At 32.3% G+C, this 24,502-nt stretch overlaps 1 protein-coding gene across 3 annotated transcripts in view; it reads left to right on the plus strand.

Annotated features, from left to right (window-relative positions):
• The window catches only part of LOC143237337 (ras-related protein ced-10-like), a 63,818-nt gene that overhangs the window by 23,328 nt on the left and 15,988 nt on the right, over window positions 1-24,502 (plus strand). For 2 of the 3 annotated variants that reach the window (XM_076476477.1, XM_076476478.1), the window contains exons 4-6: window positions 10,125-10,242; window positions 12,709-12,855; window positions 14,229-15,640. In XM_076476477.1, coding sequence (XP_076332592.1) covers window positions 10,125-10,242; window positions 12,709-12,854 — 264 coding nt within the window. In that variant the 3' untranslated portion in view covers window position 12,855; window positions 14,229-15,640. Of the gene's footprint in view, window positions 1-10,124; window positions 10,243-12,708; window positions 12,856-14,228; window positions 15,641-24,502 lie in introns of those variants that run through there. The other variant, XM_076476479.1, reaches the window with a different exon arrangement.

Below are 24,502 nucleotides of genomic sequence, written 5' to 3' on the forward strand. Positions count from 1 at the left end.
AGTGAAAGGTTTGCTTGTTTCGGATATCAGAGTAAGAATGAACAAGGAATATGTGCATCAGCCATCCCTAATTTTGAGCTGATACACTAGGAGGAGGACAGTTAGTCAACAACAACCACCACCAATTTTTTGGTTACACGAGGGCTATCTGCGCTTGCCGTCTTTAATTTACCAGTGTAAGACTAGAGGGAGGGCAGCTAGTCATCACCACCGACTTCCAACTCTTGGGCTACTCTTTACCAACGAATAGTGGGATTGACCGTACCATTATAACGTTCCCACAGCTGAAAGGGCGAGCATGTTTGGTGCGATCCTCAAATTACGAGTAAAACTTCTTAACCTACCTGGCCATGCCGGGCCTTTTGGTCACTGTAATCAGATAGTGGGATTTGACCTAACCCTTATCAGGCAATTATGGCTTCAAAGTGCGAAGCTTGATTTTTTGACAAGGGGAGCGCGAACCATAAACCTTTGGATTCACAGTTTCATGCTGTATCAGTTCTCACCACTTATGGATTTGGTTTTTTAATTATATGTTACTCTGTTGAGGCAAATATAGTCCTTTGTGAAAAAAACTCATGTACTATTTAGTGTTCGATCGTACTCCAAATTTTGTCCTTTTCGTTTCGAAGGAGTATTTAAATATATCCCTCTTTCGTTTGCCTTAAGCATTCAGTTTCTCTCAATTTAAATATAAACAACAACTTGATCGCGTGGCTACAATCTTTGTCTTTGTTTTTTCTTTTGCGTCTTTGCTTATTCAGTAGCTAAATGAACAAGTTGTTTGTTCATGTTTCTTAATGGTCTGGATCGTCCGCCAGGCCTAGCGTCTGAGTGTCTGCCTATACGCTCTAGCTAATCTTACTGTTTTTATTTTATTTTTTTATTTTTTTTTTTGCTTTTGAATTTCGTGAAAAAGCTACACAAGGGTTATCTGTGCTAGTCCTTCCTAACTTAGCGGTGTAAGACTAGAGGGAAGGCAGTTGGTTATCACTACCCACCGCCAACTCTTCAGCTACTTTTTTACCAACGAATAATGGGATTGACTGTAACATTATAACGCCCCCATGGCTGAAAGGGCGAGCATGTTTGAATCCCCGTCGCACCAAACATGCTTGCCATTTCAGTCGTGGGGGCGTTTAATGTGACGGTCAATCCCACTATTCGTTGGTAAAAGAGTAGCCCAAGAGTTGGCGATGGGTGGTGATGACTAGCTGTTTTCCCTCTAGTCTTGCACTGCAATATTAGGGACGGTTAGCGCAGGTAGCCCTAGTGTAGCTTTGCGCGAAATTCAAAACAAACAAATTGCATTTTTATCTAAGTGCGTGTCACATGTAATTTGATGTACGTATATAAGGAAGGGTTAGTAAATTTGTAGTATGCTCGAACCTAATAATGTAAAAAATCAAACAAATCATGTGATTCAGTGGTGGTTGGTATAAATCTACCTAATCTTAGTGTATATTAAATTCCTCCATCTAAGCTAATCGCTGTGTGTAAATGTGTGTGCGTGCGTGCGTGCTTTAAGTATATGGTGGATAAATCCATATGGCATTAAGGATTTTCAAGGTAAATTTGAACATGTATGGATAGATGGGTGAGTATTTATCGTTCGTATCCTAAAGGTATTCTCATTTTTTACTCGTATGTCAGCAGCATTTAATATGAAGAACAAAATGGGAAATGCGTTGCTAAAACTGCTTAGTACGATTAAATACAGAGTTAGATAATCAGTTACATATATGGCTCAGTGCAGTTTTAATTGACGATTCAGAAAATGAAATGAAATGTGAGGGATGGCTTAGTGATAAGCTTGAGAACTTAAAAGTGTTAAGATTCGAGGTTCAATTCCTAAAGTATATACCGCGAAAATAGCTCACTGTGCTAGTTTTCGCAAAAACAAAACAAGCCAGTATCGATACGAGAGAGAAATTATGTTTTAGTTATTTAATCACTATTGCAAAGTTCACTTTCTTTTATTTTACTGCTAGATTTTCTGTAGTGTAAACTTCACTTGATTAATATTTCATTCGTGAAAGGACATATCGGACTTTAAAACTTTACCGCCAGAAAATCAAAAACTAAAGGAGGCTCACAGATTTGTCATGCAAATAGCAAAAAATGTGTACTTGAGAAGTACAGGGTGCTTCAAAAAAATATTAACACTTATATGGGACTATCGTTTTTAATAGAAAAAGAACAGATAATACACTGTAACATGATAGCAAACGTATGTTAATAGCTTCAAAGGGTCTCTACGTGTTTGCCATTATTGTCAACACATGTCTGGAATCTTCTCCAGGGCCCAGAGACACGTTTCTTGTGATATTATTGCAATCACATTGTCATATTTCAGTCGGAGGTCTCGCATATCTCGTGACTTGGTAACATAAACACCTTCCTCCATGCAGCAACCTTTCTTCTATGCTCCAAAGTCAGTCTCGTTGTTATTTCAGTCAACTGCAAGGAAAAGAAAAAAATTTCAGAAAGCGTTAACACTTTTGAAGCACCCTGTATGTATGTCATATTTAGTTCACACGATCAGTAATTTTGATAACAGTGGAGCTCTTCGTAAGACAGGATATGATTTCTACAACGTGCATGTTAATTTAAACATCAGTGTCATGACAGTAGATGAATGGTTATTTCTCTGTTATGCTGATATGATATTAATCTTTTTTTTATATACTTTTCCAAAGGGGCCCATCGGGATTTTCCTGGAGTCCCAGTGAGCCAGTTTGAGTTTTCATTCATACCACTTTTTTTTTTTTTTACTTTAGAAGAGCAAACTTATGTGAGTCAATATAAAATACAGTCAATTATAATTTTTTTTATAAGTTATAATTGAGACAGTGTTTAACCCTGCCGGAATGTGGTTCGCGCCTTCGCGCTTCACGAATTAGCTTTAGGCGGCATTAACTAGCTGCCTTCCCTCCACTGTATTACTTCAGAATTGTTTGCTTGTTTTGGAATTTCTTGCAAAGCTACACGAGGGCTATCTGCACTAGCCGCCCCTAATTTAGCAGTGTAAGACAAGAGGGAAGGTAGCTAGTCACCACCACCCAACGCCAACTCTTGGGCTACTCTTTTACCAACGAATAGTGGGATTGTTCGTAACATTATAACACTCCCACGGCTGAAAGGGCAAGCATGTTTGGTGTGACGGGGATTCAAACCCGCGTCCCTCAGATTACGAGTGCCTTAACCACCTGGCCATGCCGGGCCTACTTCAGAATTCGAGACAGCTAATTCAAATGATCCTCAGTTAGCTTTTTGCAAATTTCAAAAATAAGGAATTTTGTAAATGGGACCTTTAGATTATACTTTTGATAATTTTCAGATTTTTTAAACATAGAACTTGCTTAGCGACTTTTATAAAAAAAATTCTACACCACTTTTGAAAGTTTTATGGATTATATCATTTTAGAATTATAAAAAAAATGTCGAAAAATGAAGCATCAAAGTATAAATACAACTAGCTCTCTCAGCTTTCCATAAAGAAAACAACATCAGAATAAAAACACCAGTCTGTTGTATTTAGTATATTTTCTCATTTTCTCTTCATATACATTATAAAAATTGTGAAACCAAAAGACAAAATTTTATTGGCATATTATCGCAAATGAATGCGGGAAACGTGACGTTATGCATGCACACCAAACTTTTATCTTTCTTTTTTTTTTCCGTGTTACTCTTATTTCATAGTGTTAATACGTTCTATAATCTATAGTATTCTGTAGTAATCTTTGCAGAATGTATGCATGCAAAAAATATACAAATACGTAAAACGAAACCTGGCAAAAAGAGAGAGGGAAAAGCAATCTAACTTGGAAAATTTGTTTCAGATGTTCTAAAATTTATATAAAATAATAATAAATGAAAAACCACCGTAAAGTCAGAAATGTTGTCAAAAACAATATGTGAAAGTTTTACAGGGTAATGTTTATTAAATACTTGATACTGATTGGCTGAAAATTACTCTTAATTGTTAGTAAAACAGCCCGTTTCATTTATTGAAATGCCTCCTGCAAAATTAGGGTTATGCATAAGTTTATGTTGTGAGAAAAGAAAAAAGAAAACTGCCAATGGTTAATAATATAATTCAAAATAAAAAACTGAGAACGCAGTGTTAGTGATCTTTGATTCTGTTGCGTAAGTGATGATGCACCAAAAGGATATCAGGCCCATAAGTCTGTATGTGTTATTTAATTAACCTGTTGAGAGTATGTGACATTTCTTCGTAATGAATTTAGGGATTATTGTAAGAAGAAGAGCACCAGACGGTACACTTACGCATATTTAGGTTTGAGGTTGGATATAAAATGTTTTGATGTAAAACTAGAGAAAGAAGGCCAATTCTTTTATTGTACTGATGGTTTGGTATGGTTTTCAAGACAGACTCGTTACTGGTTGTTTTATACAGTTTTATTCACTGAAAGACAACTAGGGTTAATTCTGGTGCTCAAGTTCAGTTGCATCATGTTATATTCTTGTAACTTGTAAATACAGTACTTATGTACAGTAAATATCGTGTTAATTAACCAAAGTGTAACTGGCACTTAACTTTTCTTCTCGGTATTTGTTAAACATAAATTTCTGGATTACGTTGTTTTCACTTACCGTTTTCTGTTGCAGTCCTAATAATTTTAGTCAGTGCTGATGAAAATTATTGCGCTGTCTCCCATGTCAGAATATTACCAGGTAATTTCAGAAGAACTCGTGAAGAGTGTAAGTGTGTATAAAAAATGTCTAACAACACCTAGAAATAGTATTCTGTAGTAGTGCACTTTCACTCACACATTGTTTTTCACAAAATATTCATTCCAGTACTCGAAACATACAAGTTTTTCTGGGGTAGTGTACAGTATTAATTGAAGGATGATGGGATAACCTTTTTGACAGGAGTTCATACTCGCAAATTTAAGTTGTTTATGTTAGCACTGTAGGACTATTAGTATGTTGTACATCTTGTTTGGTTATTTAGATTTACATCTACAAGACATATTAACAACAGAACCATTTAGAAAGAGATATGAAAACAATACTTTATGAATCTTTCAAAAAAGTTGTGTAATATTTAAAATGTAATACCTAAATTCTAATGATTAAAAATGTCTAAGTTTGAAGATATTCCATAAAATATCATGAAGCACAAATAAAAGCTTTTTAAATGTTGAAAAAGATTACATAAAAAATTAGAACAATAATTAAAAAATAACATGCAAATATGCTTACAAATGAAAGATTATAAAATGAAGTAATAGTATATTGACAGAAACTAGATTCAGACAGTTATCTAAACTGGGAAGATAACGTGCAGAGATAAACAAAACTAACTCAAACTCAGCATTTTCTGACAGTCTAGTGATATATATGTTTTCATTACACCAAATGAATTATTCTAGTTTTTCATTAATTATGAATTGACACCTGAGAAATTAAAAACAATATAAAAATAAGTAACAAAAAAAGAGTTTTGATAATGGTAGGATTAATATCTCGTGGTTACCTTTATGACAGTTTTTTTCCTTAAAAATAAATATATGTCACAACCTATAAAGAAATAAAAAGTCCATGAAAAATATGGTTATCACAAAAACAAAATAGGTAGTCATTCTTAACAAGCAAGACTAATTGAATGAAGCAGCAAATGTTTTATGTAATAGTTGTATATTCCAGTTGTTAGATATGCATAAAACAAATTAGAAGGAAAGTAAATTACTGTAAAATTTATTAAAGTTAAAGAAAAAAAGTTTATTGTAATAGGCGTCATTACATATTTTAAACCAGCAAGTTATGATTGTCTAATTCCATACAAGCTATATCAGTAATTTATAAAAGATGTTTCATTGTCTCTAACATTAGCATGTACAATCACAAATTACCTGGTTTTGCAGGAAGTCCCCATAAGTCCATTTGATTCAGTATACCATCAAATTCATGGAATTGCCATGGTATCCAAACTAGCACAAAGTTTATTGAATCTTTTACTCTATTTTTGTGAAAAAAATTGGTTAGCAAAATTCAGAACAATTTAAGCATATATTACAGACATGATGATGGCACTTATGTCATATTCAGAAACCAAACATTTGTTTTGTAGCTACTGAATTGTTTAAATAAACAATACATGAATATTAAGCTGAAAAATAACAGGTGTCTCATCTATCTTTTTTTAAATTTAGATGTAAAACATTATGGAAGAACATTTGTTATTTCCCTCAACATGAACCCACCAACATTGGCATGAACTTTTATTTCACCAGTTTTATACTGTTTGATTACAAATAGAATTTAAATGACATTTTAATTTATAAAGCATGTCATCTGGAAAATGATTTCTCAGGTTTCCATAAAGAAAAATAAAACATGGAAGTGATGTTACAAAAGCATTATTTTTCCCATCTGTCTCATCAATAGCACTATTAAGAATTTCCTCAACAAATCATAGACAAGTGAGATATGATATCCCAAATATTTTCATTATATGTAACTTTTACCATCCACAAATTTGTGTTGTGTAGTGTTAAAGAAGAAACTGGTGTCAACAGTCCATTGTTTGCCCACATGAATAGAAAAGCATATATTCTGGTTGATGTATTACATATGCTCTTTATTTTTCCATTGAGGTGGATTCCTTCACATGGTGAGGGAACCTCCCAGAGAAGGTTCTGTACGTTTAGTTTACCTTCTCTTGGATCTGAACATCTACTTCACATGTTCGCCATGTATGGCTACCCATGAAAGGGAGGAGAGGATCCTGGTGGTTGAGTAGTGTCTGGGACACTGCAACACACCACTTTGGTCCTGAATTTCTGTAGATGGGTAGTCCCCCTTATGGTATATTGACTGGTCCTGTTGGTTAGGGTTAACCGAGTACAAGTGTTGGACACACTCAATAAGTGTTGTAGAAATTTGTCTGATGTTGGTGTTTAGATATAGTGTTTACAAAGCCCTTGCAATGTCCTTGTTTAGCATTGTAATGCATCCCCTCCTAGGAGTCTATGGCAGGTGGGGACAGTAGACACTGAATCTTTCTCCATATATTATAGATACCCAAATCATAATAAAAATAAGATACTAATTAAGAAATCAGTTAATAGGTAAGCAACCACATCTGAACAGCAGTCTGCACTCATTCTGCACCTGTATCTCACATTCTTATAATGCATTCTTTGTCAGATAAACCTTTACAGCATAAATCTCCCTTTTTCATTCAGAAGGAATTAGAGGGGTTTGCTAACGCTCCAAAGCCGGTGAAGAAACTACATTCTGAAGTCACTTTTTGGCAGTTTTTGTTATACCAGAATGGCAGGTTGTGCAATGGATGAGTGCATGAAGGAGTGGGACTGCTAGTCAAACATCATGTGCCCACTTTGTCTGTGCCTCTCGATACACCCTTATAAGCCATAGCCTTTCATACTTTCTTGGGTCATATCATCACTGTTTGTTATCTCTACCTATCAAATGGAGAGACTTGTGATCAATTAGACCTTGATATTCTCATAAAATAGTTTCTCTCTCTCTTTGTAATTCTGTCAGAATTTAATGGACACATTCATCTCTGGGATGGTGCTGATATTGATGGGAGAGGTTGTTCTGTGAAGCACCAGCTCTTGGACCTCGGTCTTTCATTCTTTGATACTGGTTCATTTACATATTTTCATGCATCTAGTAAATCTTTTACTGCTATTGATCTATATCTCTGTTCCCTTTCAGCTTTATATAATTTCTGTTGGAGGGTTGACAATGACCTATGGGGCAGTGATCATTTTTCTGTAATTTTGAGGGAGACTGGCCATAGTTGATGCCACCTGACCCGAGTACCACAGAAGAAGTTGGGCCAGGCTGACTGGCTCTTTTTCACCTATCTTTCAGAAATCAATCCTGCTGTCATTAGTCTATCATCTGTTAATGACTGTGCAGAACCTGTAACTGATTGCACTGTTCAAACAGCTGTTCATTCTATATCTAAAACAGGTAAAATGTCAAAGCCAAAAGGAATCTTGAATTAGGCTCACAGTTAGCATCTCTTCTACCACCAGTTTCAAAGTTCTATAGGACAAGATTCAGAAGGTCAGTAGGAGGTATGCATTCCATCCTGCTATCCAATAGCCAGGAAGTTGCTTATATACAGAGTATCACCAATACTCTCAGTGAGAATTTTGCTTATCTTTCCAGCACTTTTGCCTCTTCCCCTGCTTTCTTGGCCATCAAGTCTCGGGCAGAGTGATCGTCTCTTTCCTTTTGGGCAGCTCATTTGTATTACTATAATTTGCCCCTTTACACTGATGGAACTCAACCTTGTTCTTCATTGGTCTGGCAATACATCATTTAAACCTCTTGATGTTGACTATGAGATGCTGCACCATCTCTCTTCTACCTCTCTTGCTCTTCTAGTTCTTCTTAACCAACTCTGGCAGGAAAATGTTTTTGATGATTCTTAGCGTAAGGCTATTGTCTTAACTTTTCTACACCAAGGAAGGATCCAAAGATTTTTTCTAATTACCATCCCATTGCTTTGACTAGCTGGTTTTGTAAGGCCTTGGATAGGATGGTTAATGTTCATCTTGTTTAGTTCCTTGAATCAAACAATCTCCTCTTGCCCATCCTGTGTGGATTCTGTCATTAGTGCTTTGTTGTGAACCAACTGATTTGATGTGAAAAGTTGTTCAAAGAATCCTTCAACAGAAGATAACATCTTATTTCTGTCTTCTTCAATCTTGAGAAGGCTTATGGCCTTACATGGAGGTACAGCATTTTGCAGGACCTCCATTCAAATAGGTTGTATGGCTGTTTGCCCATTTTTATTTATAATATTTTACTTGAAAGGTAGTTTCAAGTTTGTGTGGGTTTGTCTCCTCATTTTCAGACAGGAACATGAAGTCCCTGTAGGCTGTATCTTGAGTGTTACACTTTTCAGTATCAAGATCAATGATATCACTACCTAACTTCCTCCTACTGTTGCAAACTGACTCGATGTCAATAACATCCACATCTCATGTCAATTGTTTATTGAGAGACAGTTTCAGACCACCCTTAATTGCTTGTTGAAGTAGACCATAGCAAATGGTTTTACCTTTTCTTTTTCCAAAACCATTTTCATGCATTTTTGCCACTGTCAAGATCTACACCCTAATCTCAAGCTCTGCCTTGGTCATAATATTCTTCCAGTGGTCTGGTCTGTGAGGCAAAGTGCTGCATGTCAAATGTAGTAGGATACTGAACATTCTCTATGTCCTTTCTTCAACCTCTTTAGAAATAGATTAATGTTCTGTACTCAAGATCTATCATGCCTTCATTTGATCCAAACTGGACTACAAGTCTCTAGTCTGTGGTTCTTCCAAGACATTAGCCTTGAAGATGCTAGACCCCATTTGCCATCTGGGCCTTCAGTTCTGCACAGGGACTTTCTGCACTTCTCCAGTACAGAGTTTGTACACCTAGTCCCACAAACTTCCAATTCACCTCTGCCTTTTGCAACTTTCTTTGTGGTGTGCTTTTAAACTTCAATCCTAACCACAGCTTCCCACCTGGGGTTTTGTCATGTTTCCTCAGTGGAACCATTTCTCTGTTTTATAAAACTTACAGAATGGATTGTCTACTTACTTGATATGTGTTATTTAAATTTGTTCGAATATTTTTTTGTATGTTTAAAACTTACTTTTATCTTAGATTGGTAATATTAGTAGTTTTCAGACAGTGAGAGGTAACATTGATGAACTGAATGGCCTTGGGTCGCCTTGTTTGATTTTTGTACTTGGTACCCGCATTACAGCTGTTACCAAATGTTGTGACATTTTTTTTATATGTTTGTGTATTTTATCCTTCTATCACCCCAACATTTTATATACTAGAAATGTGAAATGTTGATATCACTAGATTCTGCCTTTGTTAGTTTTATTTAAGTTCTGTTGTTTTTTTTTGTGACTGCCATAATAGGTATATGAATACTTCAGATGTACATTTGTGCGTGTGTGACTTGATATACAAGTATGTTCAGGTGTACATTTGTTCATGTGTATGTGTGTATTTTGCAAATAATAATTTAGAGTTGTCTATACTATACTGTTTTGCTACTACTAAAGTTTGTGTATTAACTTTCTTATTTGTTTTTCTGACAGACTGATGTGTTCCTACTATGCTTCAGTGTTGATAAACAAGCATCATATGACAATATTGCCACCAAGTGGCATCCTGAAATTAGACACCATTGCCCTCAGGCTCCTTATGTCTTAGTTGGTAAGTTTTATGAATTGTAAGTCTTAAAGAAAATAATAAAAAACTTTAAAGCATTTGGTATTCTCAGGTAAAACTGAAACCAACAGGTAAGTATTTAAGAGATGAGTTTGTTTAAATCAAACTCAATCAAAATTAAGGTTAATAGAACTGTTGAATTTTAATGAAACTGTTTTGTTTTCAGTTATTGTTCTACATGACATAATGGCTGGCCTTTTCCCTTACAATTTGTACAGCAACCACTCACAGGGTCACTTCAAATAGACAGAAAATATCTCTGGACCAATGAAAAACCAAATTGTATATGGCTTGAACAGAATGAAGATCTGATGTCTAGTAACAGTTTTACTCAAATCAATATTTTAAATTCATTCTACTACATTTTGTAAGAGGCTTTACCACACATATTTAGAGATAGTCTTGTTATCAAAGTTGTGGAAGTAACACTTCCCTTTTGCTGATTTCTTCATGTGTCTAGTACCCAGACATTATAGCAAAAAGGATAATGACCTATCTGCTGTACTGCCTATATATGGCTGCAGTAACACCTGCATTATTACTGCCTGTGTGTGACAGCTCAAGGGTTGGATTAATGTCATTCAGAGCTGAATTCATTCTGCCAACATTAAATTCCAATTGAGGATAGACACCCTGCAATGAAATTTGGAAACAACGTACTTGAACATATCTGAATAAAAAAATAATTTATTTTCTAAGCTATGAAAGAGATAAGCCATAATATATATGTACAGCATCTTTAAAGTTGATGGTATCCATGCACTTTTACAAAAATACTATTGAATCTTTACTTATATTGTTATCTGTATATTGTACAGTTCAGTAAATTCCATACAAAACTGTGGGCAGCTAATATAAATTTGAGTTAACACAGTAAACAAAAATTTAAAAACATATCTGGATCTAAAGGATTTATTTTAAAACTTTTTACAGTTGATTGAACAACACATTTTGTAATATTTTAATATCTGAGTTCAACATTATTTTTTCAGCATTTGCATTTCAGTTGTAAATTATAAACCCTTTTCTTAGCAATGAATTACCAGCAGTATAATTTGTGTGATACAACTAATCTAAACACAGATAGTCTCTGTGTAGGTTTGCACATAATTCAAAAACAAACAACTAATCTATTAGGTTATTATTTTTTATTCGAGATTCTGAACTGCTGTTTTGAACCCTCATGAAGTTTTATTTAGATTTTAGTTACTTTATGTGCTAAACTTAATTCTACATGTTTACTTGGCTGTTAAGCTCTCTGAAACCTGAGGATTTCAAGTCAAATTCAGTTCCACAATTTTCAGCAAATTTATAAAATCTAATAACTGCTTCATGCCAACTTTGAGTAGTCTGTTTTTTTTATCTTCCTCAAAAATGTACATGTTGATTTTTAGGTGAATCCAGAGTATTGTTGTTGTGTGGTGAGGTAGGAGCGTGTGAGCACAGCATAACTTTACTTTTTGTTAACCGAAATGCCATACCTCCAAACAAATCCCACTTTACATCTCAGTCACTATTTCAAAGTATAAAAAAATTAAATGCTTTTATTCTAAGATTTTAAAATGTAATTTCAGATACTAATACTATTTCTGAACTATGTGCTCTTTATCTACAAGCAATTTAAAAATTGATAACACATACAAAATGCATTCTGGTACTTTATTTAGCACTACACCACTGATTAACCTTATGAAAAGAGAGTATCTCATCTTAAAAAAAATGTCTTCAGCACATTTCACTTGAAGGATTTTTTAAATTCTCATTTTCAACTGTAATAAAATGTATTCTAAAAATGATTATATAGAATTACCTGTGCTTGGAAGAGATGGATATAGAAAGACTGTCTACCACAATGACAGCAGTAAGCTGTTTTGATCTTTATTACATTTGTTTGGGTAAACTGGTGCTGCATCTTTGGTAATGATAAATTTCCATCTATCATTCTCTTAAACCTTTTGACATTTAGTATTTCTCTTAGGTGTGTGACATGGCAAAGCTTCTCTACGTTTGATGTCTATTTTGTTTATCATTTGCAGTTTGCAACAATCAAATTTTATAAAAGAATCTATTATATATTTATTTTTCAAAATACCTTTTTTGTTAGGTTTTGTTCTCTAAGATATTCTGATCAAATTAAGTAACAATAACTACTGTCACTTATGTTGTTGTAGCATTACCTTATTCAGCATTCTATTTGTTAACATTATTTTTCAATAAAAGTGTATGTTCTGTGTGTCATGAAATGTTTTTTATTAATAATTGGATCTATAAAACAATGTTTTTTTTCTCTCAGGTAATAATTATCTGTATTTTTATTAGTAACTATCAGTAATATTGAATACATGTTTACAAACTAAACATATTTAAAACACAGTTGAGTACTTTTACTTAAATAATGCTGGGATTAAAACAATTATATTTTATTCTCAACTGTCTACTTATTTCATATAGGAACCAAGATAGACTTACGAAACAGCAAAGACCTTCCAGAAGATGTACAACTAGTTTCTAAAAGTATGGGTCGTAAGATGGCTACAAAGATCAAAGCAGAGAAATATGTTGAATGTTCAGCAAAAAACCATGGAAGGAATAAATGAGGTAATCTTTTTAAAATATTGTTTAATCAAGTTATATTTGAAGAATTATATGACAGTTAATAGTTAATTTATATTCCTTTGTTTGACTTTTACAATTTTTCAGTTTGAATGTTTTTCCTAATATTAGTTCATATTTTACATCAAGATGAAATATAATTCACTTTATATATATATCATACATAAGCCTATTTTTTCAAGCTTCTTTGAAAGATTTTGTACAGTACACTCAGTTTGAAAACAAACACCAAATAATATGTAATTATTTAGTTGAATAATATGTATTGATATGACAAATAAATTAATATTTAACTGTTCAGTTGCTAACACTATCTAAAACAGATAGAGAAACAAAAAGAAAAGAAGACAAGCCCAAACGAAAAATTTCATTTGCAAACAGTGTGTACTGAGGTTTACAAATTGAAGGTAGACTGTAAAGGTTTCTTATTTATTTGTTCACAGTTTATATTGGGATTAAATAATTTTGACAAATTTCAACAGTATTAATCTATTCAGCTGCTAATAATGTTTTTTGGAGATTAAAAATTTAAGAATACAAACACTTTTTCTGCCTTTCATGTATTTTTAAGTTTTTAAAAGAAGTAAAACTTGGATAAGTAAGATTTATTCTTAGGTTGCTATTTGCTCAACAGGTGCTTTTATATTATCTAACTTATTGGTTTCCCAGTTTTATCGACTACTGTTTGATGGAAATTGAGGTTTGTATGATCCAGTAATGTAGTTGATTACCAGCAAGAAGAAATGTCGATGCAACCTTTCTTTGTCAAAGTTTCACTTAAAATATTTAAAAATAGGCAATTGATAGCTAAATATATATATTCTGTTTTGCTTCTTTATAGCTAATTGGGTGTCCACTATTCATTAGTAAATAATCTTGTACTGAAACTATTAAAAATGCCAAAAAACCAAATAATATCCATTGCATAACTCTTCATTAAAGTAGGATGGTAGGTGTTAGAGCAGGAAAATAAAACAGTGTGTGATCTTTTGATTACCTTAACAAACTTTAAAATATAAGTTAAAAACAATGCAATGGCTGTGTTAAATTTATATTCTGGGAATTATGGGTTTAAATTTAAAGCAGTCTATGCATATGTCGTAAATAAAATAAACTGTAATTTCTATTATTATAACAGCTATAGTATTGGTGCTGAGAAGTATCAAAATTGTTACTTTTTTGCACTTTCTCAATTAATTCCCCATGTACTTCTAATAAAATACCTTTTGTGTGATCAGGACTGAAATAACCATATGTGGGTTTATCATACAAGAAATGATATGTACTCCCTTACCCACATCTTTTAAAGCTAAACTTTTATGATATTTATTTTTTATGCTATTATCTTTTGATTATAGGTATACGAAGAAGCAGTGCGAGCAGTCTTGAACCCAAAATCATCTCTAAGAATTCGTGTTCCCAGAAACTGTCGTCTTTTGTAGCTTTCTTAAGTAATGAATTTAAGTTTGAATGCATTATCTGTGAAATTTCTTGAGGCTCATCAAATTATTCATAAAAGAGCATCAACAATTTTAATATTTTTTGAAACATATCTGTAAACAATATTATGTTTATGATCAGCAACAGGTGAAAATATATACAGTTATATAATAAAATAATTGATAGTTGTGTACCATAAAAATGTAATTTTTTTTTCATGCATTATTAGACATGAAAGATACTAAACTTATTATAGCAATATTTGATTACATTCAGTTGCAATGTATTTGTTGAGCAGTATGGATTGTTTATGGAAGCACCCAGTATCAGTTGTTGTTATCTGGAGCACCCACATTTGTTCTTTCTGTTACAAATGAAAGCTAAGTGAAAATGAAAAAAATAACGATAAATGTTTAATTAAGGAACTGTTCTCTTAAACTGTATATTTTGTTATTAATTGTTATTGGGGCATTTCAGTTAAAAGGAAAGATTTCTTTTATAGGATTCAAAATTACAAAAGTTAAAGGACCTTATAAGTAAGTTCTTTAGAATGCACAATTTGATCAAGGAAATTTGTTATACAGACATATGGAAGCTTACATGAAACTTCAGATTTATCTTATGGAAACTTAAACAACAATTATATCAATTACAAATTGTGTGTGTGTGAAGATGAATGTTTTATGTACAGATAGGATAGCATATTAATTTCAATATTTTTCTATACAATTGCAAGTTGATTCTTGACAGATAGATATTGCATTTATATACTGTTGAATGGAGATACACGTATTTTATTATGTGTAACTTCACATTTTACATAGATTTCTTTTTTTAGAATAGTTATTTTTATGATGTGCATATTTGGATATGATTTTTATTGTTTTTTTAAATTATCTATACCTTAATCAATTTCCACAACAAAGACATATCAGATACCTCTGGGATTTCAATCAACTATTTTCTAGTAATATTACAAAAACATGTATGTTGGTATTTCCTTTTTATGCATAAATATACACACTTGCATGACGTGTAGGTACAAATGAAGCAATAAGAAATCATAATATTTAACGGATTATATATCAAACTACTAAGTAAGTTCTAAGTTATAAAAATTATGTACATTTTATATTTACCAAATATTTATCCAAAGATCAGTTTCAAACAAGAGAATCTAATTTTAATTATAGTAAATCTTTGTGCAATTGTTTGTGTTTGATATTCATTCCAGTCTGTGATGTTGGTCTGAATAACATTATAAAAATATCAAACTTGTAGAAGTTCATACGAGTTCCTTCATAATAAAGTTTGTTCTTTTAAAATAAAATTGATGTTTGTTTTACTTTCACTCCAGAGATTCTAATCACATAAAGACTCGAATTATAATACAGGGTGTTCGGAAAGTCACTGTGTACTTATATATTTATTAATAGACAAAATTGCACAGTGACTTTCCGAACACACTGTATATTAATTTTCGTCTTTTCTATAGAATCAATATGAGCCTAACTTGCAACATTGTTAATTTTATTTGGTCTTTAAAGATGGATAAGAGCACACCTCAATGCAAAAATTGTATATATTTGTAACGTTTTATAGACTATATTTTACTAATTTATAATCAGAAACATTATCACTTTCACATCATGTGGTTTTATGGCATGATATGTTATTAATGGTGTTGAAAAATATCATATAAGAATGAAACAGCTCGGCATGGCCAAGCGGGTTAAGGCTTGCAACTCATAATCTGAGGGTCGCGGGTTCCCATCCCCGTCGCGCCAAACATGCTCGCCCTCCCAGCTGTGGGGGCATTATAATGTTACGGTCAATCCCACTATTCGTTGGTAAAAGAGTAGCCCAAGAGTTGGCGGTGGGCGGTGATGACTAGCTGCCTTCCCTCTAGTCTTACACTACTAAATTAGGGACGGCTACTACAGATAGCCCTCGAGTAGCTTTGTGCGAAATTCCAAAAACCAAACCAAACTGTGTATCATGCAGTGGCGGCTCATCAGGTGAGACACCGCCCCACATAGAATTTCCTTGTCCATACCCGAAACACTTAAACCCAATGTATTTTTATCCTTAATTATGTTTTGATTGTAATAATCTATGAGAGTATAATAATAAAAAAACGTTAATTTATAGCAAGGATTCGAACACCATTTAATATTTCTTCATAAATAAACAGTAAGTGTATTCAAACAAAGAACACTAAATGTACCATAACCATCCTTTGTCCTATTAACAGGAGAAAACACAGTTAAAAAAAGCAAAACATGGAAAAATAATTAAAAAAGTATTCAAAACTAGTTTTCACTACTGACAAAAGAGCTTAGTTAGACAAAATAAATATTACATAACGAGAATGTAAAAAACAAGCTCTGCTGAGACAAAAAATTGTGGGACATTGATTTCACTTGGATGAAAATGTAATATACAGTAAGTGCCTCGTTTGTCAAAATTGTCACTAACCGCCGCTGTTCTTATGTATCGATTACTTTTGCTTGGATTTTTCTTTTGCTCTATTTAATTTTATTATTTTCTATTAGCTCGAGCGCTGATGTTTTAGGTTTTAAATTATGAGAATTATCATAAGATTATGTATTATCGCAAGCGCTGTTATGTGCTTCAGTAAAACTGATAGAAAAGAAACCCATGTTCGAAATTATAGCCACTTTGTATTTAAAAGCTCATTTATATCATACGTATATATAACTATAACTCCATCTGTGTAAGTATATTTTAAAAAGTTATCAATATATTTTATTGAAAATATTACTAATTATATTAATTGAGTTTAGTTTCTAATATTCTCAAACCATCTAGGAACTCGAACAGATTTATTAACCCAGTTTAATTGATGTAATGTTCAATCCGGTAACAGATCCCACTCAACCATTTTAACCGTCGTTGTCAATATATTAATAAAATTAAAAAACAATTTACCTAAATTGCTAAAAATGTGTTGTTTTTTTTATTTTCCTTTTTCTTATTTTCATCTTTCGAAGCTCTACTCAAATAAGTGGTCGAGTCTAACATCGCAAAATGTATATTTCTTCTTTATGTTCATTGGCTTTAAGATTTTGGCCAGCATTGTATTATACATACATTTAAAAAAAAAAAATTACAATAAATACTTCATGTTATTGATTTTATAACCAGAACAAATAAATGCGTTATATGTAATTGTGATATAGACAAGTATAATATCTAGATAAGTAATATTTGTATATTTTGTGCATTTAAGGTAAATAAAAGCTTCGGTTCCAGTTAGCAACTAGAATATTTTATTGTTATTATTAGCGAAATTTGAAGCTCAAAATTTAGTAAAAGGAATAATTTTTCATCAAATAAAAAAGACATCGTACAATATACGGATTTGTACCACTATAAATCGAACACTATGACTATAAAAAATCTTGCTTAAGTCTCATATTTTAATACCATGCAAAGAGTACCCCGCTGGTACAGCGGTAAGTCTAAGGATTTACATCGCTAAAATCAACGGTTCGATTGTCCACGCTGGACTCCGCAGAGAGCCCAATGAGACATTGCTATAAGAAAGACACACAAACATACACACTATGCAAAAGTGTACCCAAAGGAAAAAAAAAACACAAAGTTTAATAAACAAAAATCTTGCAAGTTCCTCTTTTTCCATGAAAAGTTTAGAACAAACACAGTAGCTTGAGATAGATTCTTAACATTTTCCATCTCGTTAATGGAAGATTTTAAATATTTCGTAAGAATAGTTTGTTTTGTTTTTTGTGGTATTTTTAGGTAGTGGCATCGCTGGGTGTTTGAACGAAGCGGGCTCGTACCAAGAGGCGCGTAGATTTTCGGCGTTTGAGTATGATATCAATCGCAGCTCTTTTATTCGTATTTTTCAAGATACTAAATGAGAATTCGAAGCACGACCCAGTATGCGAGAAGCGCATGACGCCTCTGTTTTCGGGTTTATTGATTTCCTTACAAATATCCAATAGTCAGCAGATTCGATCAGGAAATGTTTGGAGTAGTCTGTACTTGAAAAGGTGACTGAATTTTTCTTTGCGCTCGAGTAGTAATGAGATAGGACAAATCTAATAAGTTAAGAAAGCCTTTGTTGTATATATATAAACAGAAAGAAAACGCTACTTAGGTAGTTGCGCACACTAAAAGTCAGATGCTACTAAAAGTCTTGGGCTACTCTTTTACCAACGAATAGTGGGATTGACCGTAACATTATAACGCCCCCATGGCTGAAAGGGCGAGCATGTTTGGCGCGATGGGGATGCGAACCCGCAACCCTCAGATTACGAGTCGCACGCCTTAACCCACCTGGCCATGCCAGGATATTACAGTTATTGATCCTTTCAACATGAATATTGGTACTGCAATGCCACAACCCTTGGGCAGGACAGACACTGTCTACTATAGAGAACAAAGCAACTATAATAAGGCAAATGGGAGACATTCTAGACTAAGTGGTTATGCTAAAACTGCACATAAATTGAAAAGGAAATTGTAAAAATACGTAGGTAAAAGTAGGAAGAAATAATGATATGAAATGTCTGCATAACATTTTTTAAAGAACCTATAAATACTATCAAGTCCTCATGTGAATCAACAGTAAGTTTACAGAATTTCAACACTAAAATGCTGATTTGATTCTCTATAGTGATCAGAACTTATACTATGCATTTTCTATCTTTGAGCTAAGACAAATAATACACTCAAACGTTCAATAAACTAAATTTACAAACTCGCACTTGTTTGGAGAGATATAGAGTTCTGATTTTACTGGCTTAAACAAGATGCTCAAGGGTTTTATTGTTTGTAAGATTACTAAATTAATTATTTAAAATTTTTTCATAGGCTATATAACAAAAATGCTCGAAAGTGTCATGAAGAATGTGTTTTAATTTGAAATGAAATATGTTCAAAATTTTTCTGCTGTAAGCCATGCAAGATTGGTTTACAGCATTCCGCATTCTATTGAATTCTTCGTTTCCATTTGATTTTTAGATCATGGGAACCCAAATGCTGATATCTGCAAATTTTGCTTCCCAACAATTGTCCTCCACACCATGCATAAAGTAAACAAAATAATAAAGATATATTTAAAGTACTGAAAAAGCGTGTTCTTAAAAAAAAAACAGATGAACAACTTTAATGTGATGTTTGCCTTTCTTTTTCAATGAAAATGAAGAATAGTTTGTTGTCGTCTGTTGAATTTTTCCTGCAAAGCTACTCGAGGATTATCTGCATTAGTTGCCCCTAAGTTTTAAGTGACAGATTGGATGAAAGGTAACTGAACAACAACACTTACCGCCAACCCTTAGGCTACTTTTTACCAATAAATAGTGGGAGTTTATCATCACATCATTCGCTCCCACGGCTGAAAGGGCGAAGATATTCAGTGACAGGAATTTCGACTTGTTTGGTTTCCATCTTCATATTTAATTTTTTGAATAATATTGCGAGCTGTCTTTTCTGTTCATTTGATAGTTTATTCTATTATCTGCTTAATGTACTTTATTTTATTAAAATACACACTTTGATTTGAGCTAATGTTCATTGTTTTTGTATTTTAATTAACACTCGAAATACTATCAAATCCAAATATATTTTCTCATAAAATAAAAGTTTAAAGATGGCGTAGCTATTAAAGTGACATCATTAATTTGAAATGTTTTTCATTATGTGCCCTCTAAAATTTTCTATTTGCATTTTGATGTAATTCGTTTGAATATATTAATAACGATTACGTACATTTGAAGTTTTAAAGACCAAAGATTGCTGTGTAAAATAAGTACAAACAGTCGAGTTGTGTGTGGTTACTCAACAAAGTGTTTCGAAAATTGTAGAACTTTCGACTAACTCAGGACTATCGTCTCAAGAATTGAGTCTGTGATTGTAATTAATTTAAGTTTGATGTTAATAACGGTTAAGATTTTTGTATTTTCCTGGCTGATTTTTATATTTTTACTCATTGATTTCACCCGCAATTTCGTTTATTATAAGTTACCTTACAGGCGTAAAACAAAGTGTGACAGTTAAACTTTAAAAAGGTTAATGTTAGAGTAAAATGTTATTACCCTTTTATTAAAAAATGCTATTACTATCATACCAGGAGTACTAGTAATTCAGAAGTAGATGTAATTAATGACATTAACAGTCAAGACTAAAGCTAATTTTTTTTATTAAGTTTTTGTTAGCACATGTATTAACTTTATTGTATTGCAGCTCTGCAATTACAATTTATATTTAATTTGAGGCTTAATTTTTTTCGTAATTTGGATAACAAAAATACCTATAGGAAGATGTTAAGAAATATATTAAAGTTAAACATAGCATTTTACCTAATTAATGTATTTTCTATAATATTATTTCTTGAACTAACCTATTTATGTTGATATAATAATTCTTTGAAAAAGCAGCCACTGTGCCTTTGTCTTTATCCTGTTGAAATTGTGTTTTTGTGAACATAATGGTATTTCACAAACAGACTACATAAATCATATCTTTAGATGAATTACTTAAAAAGAAATGTTAAAATGTAGTTAATAATGTGAAATCTTCCAGTAGTAGGCTTGCAGGTATATTTTGTGCCATGTTGCATAGAAAATCTCTAGACTTTTTCTTTTCCAACAAACACAATGGTTAAATGCTTTCATTCCATTAACAGTTTAACATGTTTAATTTAAGGACCTGAAGTAATCTATTGGTTCACGTGGGACATTTCATCCTGAACTTAAAAGATCAAAGTCATCTTTTACCACTCAAATGTTTGTCAAGTCTTTCTTTAAAGTTACTGTATCCACATCTGAAGGAAGCCTGTTCTAAAGATCGGCTACTCCATCAGAAAAATATATATTTGTATCTTCCTAGTCCTGTCTTCTTAGCATTTAGTAAAAAGAAAGAAAAAGACACATCAGTATTGCAAATTACTTTAACAATCTTAACCACCTTAATCTAAGATTTCTTTTTCAAAAAATCAATTTCATAGATTTTACCCTGTCCAATCAACAACCTTTCCACCTATGGTATTATCCTAGTAACCTTTCTTTGAATTCTTTCTTTTTTTTTATAACAATTCATTGCTCTTCCTAAGGTTAGATGCCTAAGACTGAATGCATCCCTCCAAATGTAGCCAAACTATGACCCTTCTGGATTTGTGTCCACAGAAATAGTGAACATAACTTAGAATCATAATTTGCCTGCCACTTAGAACAGCACACTGCTTTGATAGCTTTAGAGACTGATCATCCAGAATACCAAGATACTTCTCTTCCCTAGCACTGTTAAGATATTCCCCTTAAAAATATAATTGAAATTATTGTACCATACATGCATTGCTTTATGTTTATTATAATTAAAAGCTATCTGCCAGTTATTCACCTAACTCCCCCAAATAATCCAGATTAAAGGTAGCAGCATCTTGCTCAAGCCAGCTGCACCAAATATCTGAATATTAGCAAATTTAATGAATTTATCAAGCACTCATTTCTCTATCATTGACATAAATTTTTTTTGGATTAATGTGATTATCATGTTCAGTTTTGTTACCATACAGTAACTGTTCATGGTGACTGAATATTACTTAAGTCTTCATTACTGAAAAGTGAAGAGAGTGTAGAATTTAGTAAATGAGCCATTTTGTAACCATCATCTCTTTTTCTCTATACTTATACTCTCATCCAAACATTTTGCATATACTTAATGTACTTAGATAAACCATTACTATTAATTTTTACTTCTGAGAATTTTTTGATATCCTAATTTCTGTTTTACAGTTTTATTGATCTCTTGTAATCCTCTAAATTTCTCATTACAGCAGTAAAGTAGAAGTTTAAAATTGATTTTTTTTTTTACTTGTAGCCATACATATTTGAAAATAATGAACATACTTACCTTTGAATATTTAAAGATTTTCCACATTTGGTCAGCATCTTTAATTAATTCAGTTGTCCAGTTTATAACATCTCTTTAAAATTTGCTTTTTTGAAGTTTGTAAAGAAAATCCTTAATTTTTACCCTCACATGCAGCAAAACATCAAACCTAATTGGACAATGAGCATTTGCATCCTTATGTTCTCCATTCTTTAACATATCAACCATTTCTGTATGAGAAATTAACAAGAAATCTAAAATAGCATTGTTCCTGATAGGTGCAATAACCAATTGTGGAAGAAAACCATCTTTTGGAAAACCTGTCTTTCTCATGTTTGAACTCTCCAACATTTCCAATCCTGCATGTCTGAAATTAAAATCCTCCATAATTAGTATTCCATTAACAGCTGAATTCTTTATCATAGTGTAGCTTTTCATTAACACTCCTACGAAAAGTGGGGCCTATTAGGCCCCACTTTTCGTAGGAGTGTTAATAAAATTTTATGTGGTGGTCTTTATCAAATTCCAGCTTTAAGCCTTATACTCTTATAACTGATAATATAAACCCAATTCAATCAACATCCTTGCTATGAGCTTTGATATCTTCAATGTGAACAGAACATAACTCATATTTTATATTTAAATCTATTCTATTAAATTGCCTATAGCTCTTTATTTCAAAAACATCTGTCAAAATTTTATACATGTAACCAAGTTTAAGTTGTTTCTATCATATCAAAATTGTTTGTTGTAACTAGTACTCTTAAAACCTTTGATTTGTTTTTCTCCTACACTTTTATAATTTCAATAATAACAGTTTAGCATGACTTTAAAGCTATTTGTGTACTTTGTTCTAATACTATACTTGTATCTATATCTAATTGTTACTTTGTTTAGTGTTTGGTTTATTCTGGCACTTAACAATGTCTTAGTCATAGTTAGAGGCTTCTCTCTCAGTTGACTTAATAGCCCTTGTAAGTAAGATAGATTTTACTGTCTAAATGCAAGTCAACTGTTCCAAAAATCTTTTTGTCCTATTGAAATGAATCCACAAGTTAAAACAGTCAATCTGCTCACTCTTACTTATCACTGCTAGCACCTTTTGATATATTACTTGCTCTATTTATATCCTCCACCCTTGCCCCTAGATAGTACAATTTAATTCTTTTCTCTCTATGTATCCTACAGACTATCCTATCTACATGCTGAACTAAAGAATCACTGTTATAACCACCTTATGTTTTCCCTTGTTTCTATTTATCTCTGTTGTTATACTTCCTTCTCATAGGTCATCTATAAGCTAAAGATTAAAATCAGTTATTTAATTTTATGTGATCATTGCAATTAAATACTTCTAGTCCTATTAGTACTTTTTTAACTTCCTGAAAATCATTATTAGCTAGTATGTTGTTTCATTGGAAAAGTTTGTTCCTTTTAATATCATGCTGCCCTTTATCACTACTGTTTAGGTTAGTCTCAAGTTTCTTCTTCAATTTGCTGACTGCTAATTCTTATACATTAATCTAGGGGTGTTTATGCATGAATTGTTAGTTAATGTTTCCTGTATGCTATTATGAGGTTCATTATTTATAGTATTAAAGTCATGAGTTGTTATGCTTTTGTATGGGATTTGGTGATAGAAAGTTTGGCAATTCAACTTTTTTGATATTAACAGTATTTCAGATGTAGCTTGTTTGATCTCTATTGATATTGCTAATAGCAATTTCTTAATTTTTGCAACCTTATAATAAGTTACATAAAATTGAAGTTGTGATGTTTGTTATTTTTAAAAATTGAAAGAAAAGATTTTTGCCAATAGTTCTGTTACATGTCATTTTAAGTTTTATTTTCTTTGACTCTTATATATACGCATAAGAGCAAGCAAGATTCAGAAGTAGTTTCAGTTCATTATGTTACTTTTAAATCTTCAAGAAAAGAAAATTAAATCATCTCTTTTTGTTCAAGTAACCTTTGAGATCCACATCTTTTAGAAATCAAGCACACAGTGTACTACTTAGAAACTCAGAAAATCTAGACATGTTTGTAGTTATTTTTCAAAGCTTATTATAACATGTAATAGTTGCTGTTACCGATTGATAAATCCAGTTAAAAAAATAATACTGTCTTTTTAAATTGAATTGTAAAACAAGAGTCCCCCCCCTCTTGTTTAGTAACTAAAAACATTGTTGAGCTCTTAGGCCTTTCTTTATAGTGCAAATGTGTTTTAATGAGATAAGATTCTAGTAGCCCTTTTCCACATAATTTTCATCAGGCCTATATTTTCCTTATAGAAATCAAAACTGTCAAAGGA

This window comes from Tachypleus tridentatus, chromosome 13 (assembly GCF_004210375.1).
Source record: "Tachypleus tridentatus isolate NWPU-2018 chromosome 13, ASM421037v1, whole genome shotgun sequence".
In the NCBI taxonomy this organism is placed as follows: Eukaryota; Metazoa; Arthropoda; class Merostomata; order Xiphosura; family Limulidae; genus Tachypleus; species Tachypleus tridentatus.